At 33.7% G+C, this 14,359-nt stretch overlaps 1 protein-coding gene across 1 annotated transcript; it reads right to left on the bottom strand.

Moving 5' to 3' along the window:
- Positions 1 to 2,044: 2,044 nt before the first annotated feature.
- Positions 2,045 to 5,506, bottom strand: LOC114711595 (lipoyl synthase 2, mitochondrial). The gene is made up of 4 exons (XM_028896010.1): positions 4,991 to 5,506; positions 4,545 to 4,756; positions 3,332 to 3,711; positions 2,045 to 2,410 (listed from the first exon to the last, which is right to left on the bottom strand). The coding sequence occupies exons 1-4, from the start codon at positions 5,416 to 5,418 to the stop codon at positions 2,285 to 2,287; spliced, it is 1,146 nt and encodes a 381-aa protein (XP_028751843.1). The 5' UTR covers positions 5,419 to 5,506; the 3' UTR covers positions 2,045 to 2,284.
- Positions 5,507 to 14,359: the final 8,853 nt, after the last annotated feature.

Genomic DNA, 14,359 nt, shown 5'->3' with positions numbered 1-14,359 from the left:
CGTACTTTGATGACTCATCGGACTAATTTGGACAAAACTCTATTCTAAACATCTTACATTAAAAACGGAAAAAGAAGCTTTTTCCCCCACCCGAAGAAAAGAGCCTTTAAAGTTTTCTTTACCTTGCAAATTATAAAAGTTGTCTCGCCATTGTCCCCCCAAAGTATACAAGCATATATTGTCTGGATTTTAATATAAAAATTAGTTAATTAATCTGAATAAATTAAAAAAATTAATTTTTAATTAATTTAGTTATTTGTACTCATAAATAGGTGTTTTTTTTCTCTAAAATATCCCTACTAATCAAATATATTAGTTAAAACTATCATTATTACAAGAAATACCTTTTAAAAAAGAATAAATATAAGAGATAAAATGAATTAGGATCTTATATTTACAATCAAAATAAAAACCAAACTAATACATTTAAATAAATAAATAAATATGATAGATAAAATCAATTAGAATCTTATATTTAAAATTAAAATAAAAATCGAACCAACCGGATCTAGTATTATATTGTTCTTAGCTAGCGAGGTACTTTGTAACGAGGAGCTCGAAGCGTTGTTCAAAAAAGTGCTCAATTCCAAATAACCAACCTCAATTTCTTGATTGATTTGAACATCCAGATTGAGTTCTGAAAATAATTTAACCTCCCCTGGCTAATTAATCGAGGAACGCAGTCATAAAATTTTGAAAAAATAAAAAAATATAATTGAAAAATAAATTTTTAAAAAAATTTACATACAATACAATCGTATTTTTTAAGCCATTAATTCTTTAACTGGATATTAATAGTAATTTTCTGTTTATGGCTCTACAGACGTCATAGGTTACCCTTGTCTACTGATCACGGTTGTGAAAAGAAAAGTTCCGTTGACCTTGCAGAGCATCAACTGGACAAAATTCAAATTTCGTAACTCCATTATACGATTTTATATTAATGAAAATTAAGTCAGTTTCTAGTACTACTTTTTTAATCAATGATGAACAGTTCCTTCAACGGTCTGAAAACCGATCAAAAGTTTGCCACTTGTCTTTTATTTCCCATGGAAACATTCAGAAATTTCAAACCATAAAATCCATATCCAGAAGCTAACCTTGCATTGTTGGACAAAAGCCGAAGGCTGTCAAGGTCATTTAAAAAATTAATTGTTATGGTGTAGATTTTTAAAATTTCCTTGCAATCAAAAGTCCAAAACGATCTTTTCATTGTAATTTTCATCTATTAAAAAAATTGATGGCTTGATACAGATATAAGCTTGGGTCATCATACTCAGACCCGTTCATGAGACATTTTGTCTTAAACATCATTTAAGCAACAAATAAAGCGTGTGTCACTTGGGTAAATTCAAATTATAAGCTCACAATCATGTGTGTTTACATTTATATATATTAAACTGACCAATTTGTTATATGACTATGAGTTTGAAGGGATTCATTTTGAGTCAGAAATCCAGCAAGATACACTTAAATTTGAATTTTGAAAAAAACAAATAAAAAATGTGATTATTTACAGAGACCTAATTGTGAATTTACTGAACAATTTGACCTGTGAATTGTGCACCATTGAAGAGGCAAAATTGGTTAAACATAAAAAAGTACGAAAGGATTGCTTGGACTGGTAATCCCCGGAGTTGGACTCGGAGATTTTAGTTGTTAAAAAACAAACAAATTCATTGATGGCATGATAGGCAGAAACCAGCAGGATTTCACCCACAAACAGAAATCAGAACTTGAAACCGCGACCCCACCAAGATTTGTCTACAGAACAATATACTCTCTTGGAAAGACAAATCAGAGTCGTCCGCTTCTTCTTCTTCTTCTTCTTTAAATTTCATTGTAGGAAAAAACTACTTTTTTTCCGTCCCACTCAAGCCATCCATGGCTTGATACTATGCAAAAACGGTTATAAAAACAGATTGACATCAATAGCTCTAAATATAATTCTCCAGCATGAGCTGAGATATAAAATACATAGAATTACAGAAGTTGCTGTTAATACCACGGGCGAAAGAGAGCAAAACTTAGAAGGGAGTGAAGGTGAAGAAGTGTTGAAACAATCACTGAAATGGGAAGGAAAACTTATTTCCCAATGAATCTCAATAGATCAGCTGTTTGTGTTGGAGAGGAGAAGATTTCATACATAGGTCGGGCCCATTCATATCATTTTACAGATAGATTACAGATGGCATGAGCATCATCTACGATATAAAAGCTTGAGCTCCTTCTTACATATGATACATGTAAGACAAAATTGTGTCAAGTAATAGGAAAGAAATGTTCAACTTGAGGCTGGGAGCTTAGAAGGAGACGCAGCCCGGTCTGACTCAATCATGGACTTGATATAAAATTCACCTGCTTTATATGATGACCTCACCATCGGACCAGATGCTACGTATCGAAAGCCCTATCATACAAAACGTACAATAAAATCCATAATTCATACCACATGATTGTGATAATTTATACATCTGTCATAAGAGAAAGAAAAATGCAGCTTTTTATAGATAAGGGTTTTCCCACAAATTAAAGTTTTGCCACACGCTACAATAATTCAAAGATTAATGCACCATTGTCACACTGGCATGGTTAATCATGTTTGGAATGCCTGAGACAAAGCTACAACTAGACCCCCGTATGCAGTGACACTATGGCATGCTACTTGCCAGATTGAAAAGTAGGCAGTATTCGCCATGAAATGGCAACATACTGACAATTCTCTGCACAAAGAACGAATCTGCATCTGTACTGAGCACCAGATTACTCGCTGACATGCTAATTGCAAGACAGAAAAATGTGCCATTTTACTAGCCAACATATATAATGCGAACCAGGCTCCAAGATAGCTATCCTTTTTGAACAGTTTTCCATAGTCCTTGTATTTAAAAAAAAAAAAAAAGGAAAGAAAAAAGAAGAAGAAGAAGAAGAAGAAGAAGAAGAAGGAGAAGAAATCTGCAGCATTAAACCTTAATGAAGGTTTAAAATCTTTAAATTGGTGACAACGAAGCACACGTCAATTTTTTAACTTGATAACAGAAATACTGAAAAGAAAAGGGTGAAAGCTAGAATGCAAATTATCTTATCATGCAAGGGGAAAGGTTAGCTCTCCAGAGGCAGAACAAGGTACAAATCTCCACTAATTAAAATAAGCTTAGCATACCCAGAGGCAAGATCTCTACATATTGATGAATACCCAAGAGAATGAGTCCTATCAAACAAAATCACCATCCATGCGTTGCATTTGAGGGGACATTCTATGATGCCTTATAGAAGGAAAGGAAAAAGAAATACTCTCTAGTTCTAAATATAAGATACTCAAGAAACTTACCATGTCCATGCCAAGCATCTGATACCTCTCAAAAGCCTCAGGTGTAACATATTCAGATACTGGCATATGGCGCTTTGAAGGTCTCATATACTGACCAAATGTCATCACATCGACGCCTGCTGCTCTCACCTTCTCCATCGTCTTCACAATCTGATCAGGTGTTTCCCCACAGCCTAACATGATTGATGTCTTGGTGAGAGTTCCAGCAGGTGCACAATCTTTGGCCATCATTAGAACATCAATAGACTGCTTAAAATTAGCGCGACGATCCCTTACAACACCCTGAAGCTCCTCCACTGTCTCAATGTTATGTGCAAAGACATCTAATCCTGATTTGGCAACCTTCTCTACACAGCCAGCGTCTCCTCGGAAATCAGGAACTGTTACGACAAAAGAGTGCATCTATTGTCATAGGGAAGAAGTAGGCAATGCTATCAGAAAATGGTTTTCAATTAAAAAAAATTCTCCATACGATATTCCACCTTAACAAATACACACTGAGCATTATAAAGGAATCGCATGGGTTCAAGCTTAGCAACCCCCCCCCCCCCAAAAAAAAAGGCAGGGACCAAGGCCAACCGAACAACCATCTATTCTGAATAAAAGATTTTGGCCAATGCTTTGTCTGATATAACTCTTAAATAAAGTACCAACACAATCCGCTGAAAAGGGAAAGCTTGTCACGCCACATCACAGATTATAAGATTTCTTACTTCACTAATGTACAAAATAATTGTAGGGAAAATAGAATTGCAACACTTACGGCAAGTCTCTCTGATATCATTTGAAAAGACAAATTCTTGTTGTACCATTATAATAGATTTTTGTCATCATTAACACAAATAATCAAATGATTCTGGTAATACATTCTGCGTAATAAACGTCTTAAAATCCAGTGCATCACATCACTCATCACGCATAGGTTCTTATACACACTAAGATATGATAACATATAGGCACTGTCCAAGAGAAAGTCATTAACAAACCGGAAAACCGCGTCCTAGGTAGAACCTAATTCAACTAACTGCCTAATACCAATGGCAAATATTTGATAAAAAATTTACCAAAAATATATTTGATAAAAAGACTACAAAAAGATCCTTATCAGTTTTACTTTGACTATCTATATAGTGTACCCGGGAAATGGCTGAAAATAAACGAATATGACTTCAGCAATCTTTATTCCCAGCCTACAAAAATTCGGAGAGCATACCTAAAGCTTCTATGAGCATGCTTGGCTTCAGTGCCTTCAGCTTCTGCACTGTTTCAGCAAAATGACCACTTCCTTGATCAGGTAAATCGTCGCGATCAACACTGGTTATGACCACATAATCCAGACCCCATGATGCAATTGCTTCTGCCACATTGGTCGGCTCCTCAGGGTCTGGTGGGGGAGGAGTTCGAGATGTCTTCACATTACAAAATCTGAACATCAGAATATGAATTGTTCGACTTCAGGTAAACCAAGTGGAAGAAAGATATTTCAGGTGCAGCTAGATACACTATTTTGAAATATACAGAATATGTCAGGCAGTAAAATGATCCATTCAGCCATTGTAATTCGCAATTCAAAATCGTTTCCTGACAGATAAAGAATCAAAATCGCTCCTTCAGACATTGTTAGTAAAGTCAGCAAAGAACAGAAGCATATCATATAACCTGCAACCTCGAGTACAAGTATCTCCCAAAATCATGATTGTTGCGGTGGCAGTCCCGGTCTCACCGCCAGACCAGCACTCACCCAAATTTGGGCATCTGGCCTCCTCGCAAACCGTGTGAAGCCTCAGTTCCCGAAGCTTCTTCTTGATCTGCACATACTTCTCTCCTCCTGGAATTGATTCCTTCATCCATTTGGGCTTCGGTAGTGGCTTCTTCTTCGTGCCAACCTCGACAGAGTATGAATTGTTCGACTTCAAGCCAACGAAGTCGGATAGAGATGGCGATTCCTCCTCAAGCCGAGCTCGGAGACCCGCAAGAGTCTGAGAATATTGAGACGTGGTGCTGGAAGGCGTGGTTGTGGAGGATGAGGAAAAAGGTTTGGCAGCTGAATTGAGGATTCGAGAAACGGTTCTGATGCGGGAATACATGATCTCTCACTGCGCTTCTCTTTGGTACAACCAGAGATCGAGTGCGCAGAGGGATGAGGAATTGAGGATGATGCGTGGTTGGTCAAGCTTTCAGTTTCAGCAAGTAACGTCGCAACAAACAACCTCTACCCGCCAACTATGGGCCGAAGCATTACGTCGAATTGCCCAACCAACATTGGGCATCTTATTGGGCCTAAGTATATGGATTGGGCTTAAGAAAAAGTGTCCAGCCGCCTAAAGTTGGCATAGGGAACAAAACGTCAAAATGAAAACTGATTTGGTATCAAGTGATGATTTTATTAAAGAGATGAAATTAATCTAGTTAAAAGTTAAAGGTTCCATATTTAAATAAAATTGATCCATTGTAAATTACATTATTCCTAATGTGTAAATAGTGTAACTTTATTCAGGTCAAAAAAATAATTCCACTTTTTATAAATTATATCATGTGTTGGTAAATGAGTTGTCTGTTCAAAAAATCATTCCAAGATGAAATGTGTAGAGCACATCATAGCAATATAAAATTGAATTTTTAATATTTTATATGCGGAAAGACTTTTGAAGACCATATAAAACCCGGCCCGTGGAATCAATTCAAAACTAGGAAACACCCTCTTACGTGCTGGAAACGCCTTTTAATTCAGGCCAATGGCAGGGGATAGATACACATAAACCATGTCAAAGTGATATATAATAAAAAATAGTGGAGGTCGTTGACAAAAATTATAATAATAAGAAGACTGACTAATAATAAATAAGATGTGAATTGTGACAGAGAGTGGGTGGGTGATGTCTGAGTTAAGACGGATTGATTAACAAACGGATCGTCAATTTTAAAGAGAATATGTTATAGGTGTGGTCTTTGGTCTTCCAAATTGGATATGCATGCTTGGTTTTCCTGTTGGAAAATGTCGTGAAAAGCGAAAGACAACGACATCGGATTAGAATGTATGTGTGACTGACTGGCTTCACATTTCTCTGATTTTATTTATAATTCAGAAAAAATATATATTTTTATCATATTTACAGGTCCATCTTATTAATTTTTTACGTGTGCATACAATTTTATTTTCTGATTTATTATTGTGTAAACTACTATTTTTTAAAAAAAAAGGTATATATTAAATATCAAGTTATTAAGAAAATATTAAATTTTAAAATAAAGTTAATAAATTTTAAGATTTTTTTGAATCCAATAAACACACCAGAAGTAACCTATAAAGAAGATCGGAGATGATGTACATGTTGGCTTACCTAGGAGTGTTCAAAATAAACCTCTCCTGGTCTCAGCCATACTGGGTCGAGAAAAACCCATCCCAAAAATTTTGGAGACGGGAGAAAAAATAGGACCTGGATGGGACGAGACACGAGACGGCCTCATCCCAGCCCGGTAGTAATTTTTTTAAATATAATTATTAAATGTTAAAAATACAAAATGTTTATATTTGTAGCTTTTAGCATATATATATAGTTGAATAGTTACTTTTCTGATCATAAATATAAAATCCATTTTGTAATGTAAATAATAATACCTATTTTGTAGTGTAATTTACACTACAAAATGGTTCTTATATTTAGAATCAGAATAGTATTATTTATTTAGAGTTTTTATAATTGTTTATGATTTTCAAAATGGTGAAAATGAATTTTAAAGTTATTACGTTATCAAAAAGATACTTTAAAAAAAGGCTAAACCCAAATAACTAAAAATAAAAAGGGGAAAAAAAAGCCATTACAATAGTCCAACTATAAGGCAAGGATATTTAAAAAAACAAACAAACAAAACGGGACAGTCTCGTATCATTTCTATCAGGATCGGGACAGCACCAAAACGAGATGGGACACTCTGACAAATTTTCTATCACGTCGCTGTTCATTGTGACTAAGATGGTTGAACAGCCCTGCGCCTGCTCACTCAAACACAAATACTAATATACCATATGCCGTGTATAATTAAGAGCTTTGGAACGACTAATCAATGCGAAGACGACCTTTGGGACCTCAAGGTGGGCTGGGCACTTCCGCAAAATATTCAAACATGTCGCTACCAATTTCCCATAATTAACGTGGTCTTTTGGGCACTGTGGTTAGTTACCTTGGCTCACGGCTCACTGACCACCCTATTGTCATATATAAGAGCAAGTCACAATCATAAACATTGCAGGAATATTTTTGTATTCGGTTGGGTAGAAGCTAATGCGCTTAGAAGCGCCCTCAATAATTCAGATCAAATCACAGCGGGGTGGAGGTATCAACAGTAACTAGTCCAGAAAACTAACCCAGTTAACTTATGATGGAATATGTATGTGTATTTAATGTCAAATTCTCATAAGCAAGGGATCTTGTTCTTTTGATCTTGCTCTCTGCAATTTTTTTTTTTAAAGTTACCATACATCTTGTCCGCATGGGAAGACATATTTATATCTAGCTAGCTGCTTAATAAACCTGGCAGTGTTATGTTGATTTTGGGATATTTTACATTTAGCATAGAGTATAGGATTTAATAAATTGCATATTGGTGGGAATATGACTACTGGGATTTGGTCTTCAAAACATTGAGTAGGAGCTTGTTTGGATCTGTTTATGATAAGTAGTAGTTATAAATATTTTTAAATAAGCTGAAATAAAATTCTTCTTATATATTTATTTTATATTTTATAAATTAAGATTGAGAAACTGTTTTTGAAAGATTCAATTGCAATTCCAATCCAGCCCTAAATAGTAACTTGGACTTGAAAATTGGGAGGAATTTTCTGCCCCTTTCACGGTGGGGTTCTTTATAACGTTGTGTGTGGCCGCGGAGAAAAATGACAAGGCATGGGCCACTTGATTTAAAGTTGATGAGAAAAGGGGACCCTTTTGTATTTACCCATCCTGCCTTTTCAAAATTGTTGGGCATCTTACAAACCAACGACGTTTTATTGAAAGGGGTGTCTTTTACTCATATTTTATTACGTCTTATCATAGTTATAACTAGAAGAAAATGCCTAGCGGTATATACAACCAAAAAAAAAAAGTTTTGGTTCAAACTTTTTACATTTATTATATCAACTTCTCTATATGATCATATATCCTTTTTTTTTTATGTCTTTATAGTTAAAGGGTGAATATGCAATTTCATGATTTTTTTTATACTGGTGCAGTCTTACTTGTTACGGAATGTATATTTTTTATAAGGACAATTATGCACAACCTTCTCCGGAGGCAGGGGGGAATCACACACACCACATACCATACAGTTCACATCTCTAACTACTTGATTAATATATAAAGAAAAATAAATTATATTTATATTTATTTTTAATATAAGACTTGTTTTATAATGTAATTCACATACAAAACTAGTCTTATATTAATGAGGGAGTAGTCTAGCAAGCAAAGCCTGAATTTTAATACATGCAATTTATTGTTATTCACAAATCACAAATGTTTATTTTTGGTCACGCAATAAGAGTATGAATTTTTAGATATGTTAATTTTTTGTGCGTATTCTTGTGCCTATCCATCCAGGGTCTACTGATTTAAAAAAATTAAAATATAAACAACTACTCCAACTTGACTACCACTACCTGCCAAAACTAACCATAGAAAATGCGACTAAACTAGTGCGGTCAGGCTCAATAATTATTTAAAAAGAGAATTCTGTAAAGCGAAGATAATTTTGGTTGTTGTTGTTGCCATTGGGCCATCTTCTCCGTCCCAGCCGAACATTCTTGTTTTCGGTCTATGATGTTTTCTATCGACACGTGCATTGCCATTTACCAGTTTGTGTTTAGGCAGCGGTCATTCCTCCCTGGGGCCAGGTCATCGTTGTGTATGTGAGTGTTAGGATTATCACCTATGCGGCACCAAAAATATTTTCATGCTCGCAAGAAATATTACAAGTCCGAGGAATTTGATCCAAGAGCAGAGATGGAGAAAAATAATGCCTTAGGTTAATGTAAGAGATGCGATTCTTCCTAATTCAGGTAGAAGTTTATAACGTAATCATCGTAAACCTTATTATAAACAACAAAACACAAGGAAAGCATGTCAGAGAAAAATGTGATTCTGCTATAAATATATACTATTCCTCTGGTTTTTAATATAAGATCCAATTTTTGAGTTGATTTTGGTTCTAAATATAAGACTCATTTCTCATATTTATTAATTTTTTCTAAATTACCCCTATGATACTCCCTCAGCCATAATTAAGCAGAAAGAGAGAGAGAGTATTAAGAAATATGATTATGGTGTTTTAGGAAAAATGTGTCACTTTTTTTATAATTAACTAATTTACCTAACTTATTTAATATAATCAAATTAGTTAAATAGATCTTATATTAAAAATCGGAAGAGTATTAAAAAAATAAAGTGGAGTCTGATTCATAAACTAGACATTGGGCATTCCGGCCAAAACAAAACTAGACGTTGGATGATACCGACGGGGGTCACACTGTGAGAGGAGCAAAGTAACGGGCGCCTTCTGTGACCGACATTTGAGCACGTGGCGGGTTTTTATTGGTCATTCCTTTTCAGGTTTCTCATCATAGCTTCGTGTCTGTTTTTTTTTTTTGACCGGAAGATTATAGCTTGCGGGACCAAGGAAAAAAAAACCGGACCGGACCGGCCGGTTCAACCGGAAAACCGGTGAACCGGTCTGCAGTCCGGTCTGGTTTAAATATTGGACCGGTGGTTCATTGAACCGGTGGAAAACCGGTTTAACCGGAAAAAACCGGTAATAAACCGGGCAAAATCCGGTTCAGTGGGTTACCGGTTATATTTTTTTCACCTGTCAGCTATCTTAAACGGCACCGTTTTATTAAAAAAAAAACCGCCTCTTCTCTTTTCCGGTTTTCCTGTCGAGTTCCCTCATTTCCCTTCCCTCTCCTCTCGCTCGAGCAGCACCGGCTCCTCCCTCCTTCAATCGGAGAACAAAATTGTGAAAATCATATTCTGAGCAGAGAAAAGAAGATCTGAAGAGAGACCTGTTTCCCAGATGATGTAGGAGTCAGATTTTCAGGATTGAACCAATGAGAACTTAAACTAAGCGTGTGAATTCTACGACTAGAGCACTATGGAAGAAAAAGAACAGCTTTTGACTGCAAATTTCACTTACTTTTCACTGCCTATTGGAACTTGAAGCTTCCCTTCAAGAAAACCAAATCGTGTCCATCACCGACAGTGAGAGAGAAAGCTAACAGTGCCAGGGGAAAATATGAACACGTTGCTCTGGAAAGTTAGAGAGAGAGAGAGAAGAAGAGGAAGAAAGGTCAAAACTTTTGCAATGATAAGAATTGGCTCTGTGCTTTTTGTACGTGTTGATATATGATATTGGAGGAAAAAGTAGTGGGAGGGGAATTCGGCGCTCTTGCACTTTTTTTCACCTACTGCCAGTCTGCCAAAATCTTTTTTATTGAGATTTCAAAGCCAATGGAGTCAAAAACAGTGGACATAAATTCCAAAGAATTTAAAGTCGATTTTCACAATCTTTTTTATCATGGTTTCAGCTTTCATTGGTAATCTTTTGGTTAAAAAAAATTGATTAATATAATAATCAATATGATATTTTTAATATTATGAATTAAATTATATTATTTTAATAGGACCGGTTTGACCCCGGTCTGACCACGGTCCGACCAGTAACCCTTAACCCACTGTCTTGACCGGTTTAATTTCCGGTCCGGTTTTTTGTTCCTTGTGCGGGACCATGACCGCGCCAAACGTGGTCGCTGGAAAACCCGCCAGGGCCACCCTTGAAGGGTAGAGGATTCTCTCTTTATTTTTTTTTTAAATTAGTCCAATCTAAAAGAATTATATATAAGAAGGTCTCATAAAATTATTACATTAATCTAAAATTTCAAAAGACCTCATTATAATAAATTCTATTTATTTTAGTTACTAAATTGTCCTTATTTTTTTAAAGTATACATTAATAATCGAAAGTGCAGTAGTTAACAACTCAAGATATAACGCTTAACAACTGTCTAAATTTATTTATTTATTTTATAAATTAACCTTCAGAAAATTATTTCATAAAAGATCAAATATGTAATGCAATGTTCAACTGTTAATCTAATTATTAAAAAAAAGGAGAAGATGAGAAAAGAGAATGAGAAGAAAAGAGAGAATTCTCCCCCTCTTAATGAAGGCATCAACCGTGAGATGCAAAAAGCATGAGATAAAATTGTGATGAAATTAGCTGGATTAAAAAAGGGTCAAACAGGCTAAAAAGGTATAGTATCAATATTGAGATGTGAATTAGATTATAGGAATATTTAAATAAAAACAAAATCATGACTTTAAAAGTATTTTTACGGTATACAAAATAAACATGTGAATAAGTTTATTTCAATTTTAAAAAAAACTTTTAAAAAATATTTATAGAATTACCCACACACTCTTTATATACAGACAATAGGGGGTCACATATATATGAATTGAGTCAAAAAATGTGGATGTGATGGGGAATATTACAAAGTAATTACAAGTGATAGAATCGAGGCCAAGGGATAAGGGGTGAGAGTGCACGAGAAGGAATATGACTTCCGTGCCACGTTGGTGACAGCTACGGTATGGGATGTGAAGGGGACAAATTAAAAGTAGAAAACCTGAAAGACGGCCAACCTCTTTTGGTCTCCTTATTTTCTTAAATTCTTCAATCTTCTTCGCATTGCCTTCTCTTTCGCCGCTCTTCACAAAACCTTTCAAATTGACCTCCCTCTCCTTTCAAGTTTCATGCCCTCCCAAACTTCCCACCATTAATACTACCTACCATTCTTAATATAAATTTATTTAATTTTTATTTTAATTATAAATATAAGATTTTAATTCATTTCGTTTTATATATATATTTTTAGAATAGTCCTTCTAATAATGATAGTTCTAATCAATACACTTGATTAATAAATATATTTTAAAAAAAACAATATCTATTTATTATAAATAATTAACTTAATTTATTTTCTTAATCTCTTCAAATTAATGAACTGGTTTATATATTTAGAAAGAGAGATAATATACCATTTTCATAATTTTCAATCCCATTTATGTTGAACCAGCATTAATTCTTATACGTTGCATGTTCGATCCAAAGAAATTAACAAACAAATCTTGACAGGTCCAAAACCATCCATTTCATAATATCAAAATCGTACGAAGTTTCATTTATTGTGTGGGTGTCTACGTATATATACGTATATCAAAACAACAAACCACGCAAGCATTACAAATTTCAGCAACAAAAATTCCAATTTGACACTTAAATTGAAATTCTAATAAACTTGTAAAAATCGGGTTAAGATACATCTAACATCTCAGAATATTTTTTCAAATACATCTGGTAGCTTAAAATTTTTTAAGTGTGTCCAATAACGTGAAGTACCTTTTTATGCATTTAGCACCTCCAAGTAATTTTTGTAAGTGCGTCTAGCACAAAAAAAAATTTGTGCATTCAGTACCAGGACAACAAATATTTTATTATACTAAATGTATCTAAAAAATACTTTAGGATATCGGATGCAATCCAAAATACTTCAAAGACGTTGAATCTACTTTAATCATTTTTTTTTCAAAAAGTTTGCATAATAATATATTACACTGACTCACTGAGGGCCAATGTCAATCATCATTCAACTAATTAACCGCCTCGGTGTTTTTTTTTTCTTTGCACTTTTCTTCTTTAATTGTAGAGGTGAGCACTAACAATTTGACGATATAGGAGGAATGATATTTGTGACCTTTTGTTTATAGAGAAGTTTTCGTGTCACCAGACTGTAAAGTTCGTGTTTTACAATCAATGTTTTCCCTTGCCCATTAATGGCTTAATCCATTGTCTCCAACAAGTGTCATAACTCACCTAGAAATCAAATTGTTTTTAGTATATTAAGAAAATATGTTATTTGGAGTAAAATTAGCTATTATTCTTTTATATATACTCCTTCTGGTTCTATTTATAAACTTTAAATTTGAGAATGAGTTTGGTCTATTTTATAAGTTTTAATTTAAATTTGTCTTAATATTTAATGGATTTTTTAATGTTACCGTTAATTATTTTTATCTTATCATATTTTTTCACACATTATCTTTCATATTTTTTTATTTATTATAAGAGCATATTTAAAAATAAAAATATATTTTTAACTTATTTATTATTTTTAATTAACTTTAACTAATTATTTGTTATCAATAAATTAATTATTTGAAAATTATAATAAAAAAAGATGGAATATATTGTTAAAGAATTTGTCTTAAAACATTCTTGGATTAATGTCGAGTTAATCGAGAAGGTCTTAACTAAGGGTGTGTTTAGATGAAACCAAATCGTGGTTTGGAAAAGTGATTCTGGAGAATAGATTTTGGAAAGAATAAATGTGATGAAAAAGTGATTTTGAGAAGTGAGAGCGTTTGGATAGTTGTTATCAAAAGCACTTTTTATATATACAAATTACTAAAAAAAAGACATAAGTTAATATGATAATTACAGAAAAAATAGATTTTATGATATATTTTAATTTGAAGGAATAAAATTGTTAATAATATATTTTTTATTAACATAATTAATAATACATAAGATAATATAATTAATAATTAATTAATATGTATATATATTTTTAAAATATAAGATTAAATATGTTTATAAAAAAATATGTTTATAAAAAAAATAACAAGATACATATCCTATAAGCTCTCACACTCTCCTTTTTTTTCAAAAGCAAAAAATTTCTGCTTTTTCCAAAATCACGGTTTGCTCAAAACCAATGGATATTTGGGTGACTTATCATCCAAACCATGATTTGGGGTATCACTCAAACAGGATCTAAATTAGATGCGGGAGAATACGGGGCTGAAGCCTGGTCTCCATCCATCGCCACGGTCTCTTTATTTTCTTTCATGCACTTTCCTAAATTCCATCATTGCATTGCCACATCAATTTTGTGAGTAATCTTCGAAGGTCTTTTCA

This window comes from Neltuma alba, unplaced genomic scaffold (genome assembly GCF_004799145.2).
Source record: "Neltuma alba isolate B1F8T4 unplaced genomic scaffold, ASM479914v2 tig00011300_pilon, whole genome shotgun sequence".
NCBI lineage: Eukaryota > Viridiplantae > Streptophyta > Magnoliopsida > Fabales > Fabaceae > Neltuma > Neltuma alba.
The sequence above is the reverse complement of the archived record's forward strand: the minus strand, read 5'-3'. Positions and strand labels throughout refer to the sequence as shown.

Coding starts and splice junctions, on each gene's coding strand:
- LOC114711595 (XM_028896010.1), bottom strand. CDS start 5,418: ATGTATTCCCGCATCAGAACCGTTTCTCGAATCCTCAATTCAGCTGCC. Junction 3,712..4,544: donor CATGCTCATAGAAGCTTTAG/GTATGCTCTCCG, acceptor TTGTCGTAACAG/TTCCTGATTTCCGAGGAGAC. Junction 2,411..3,331: donor AGATGCTTGGCATGGACATG/GTAAGTTTCTTG, acceptor TTTGTATGATAG/GGCTTTCGATACGTAGCATC.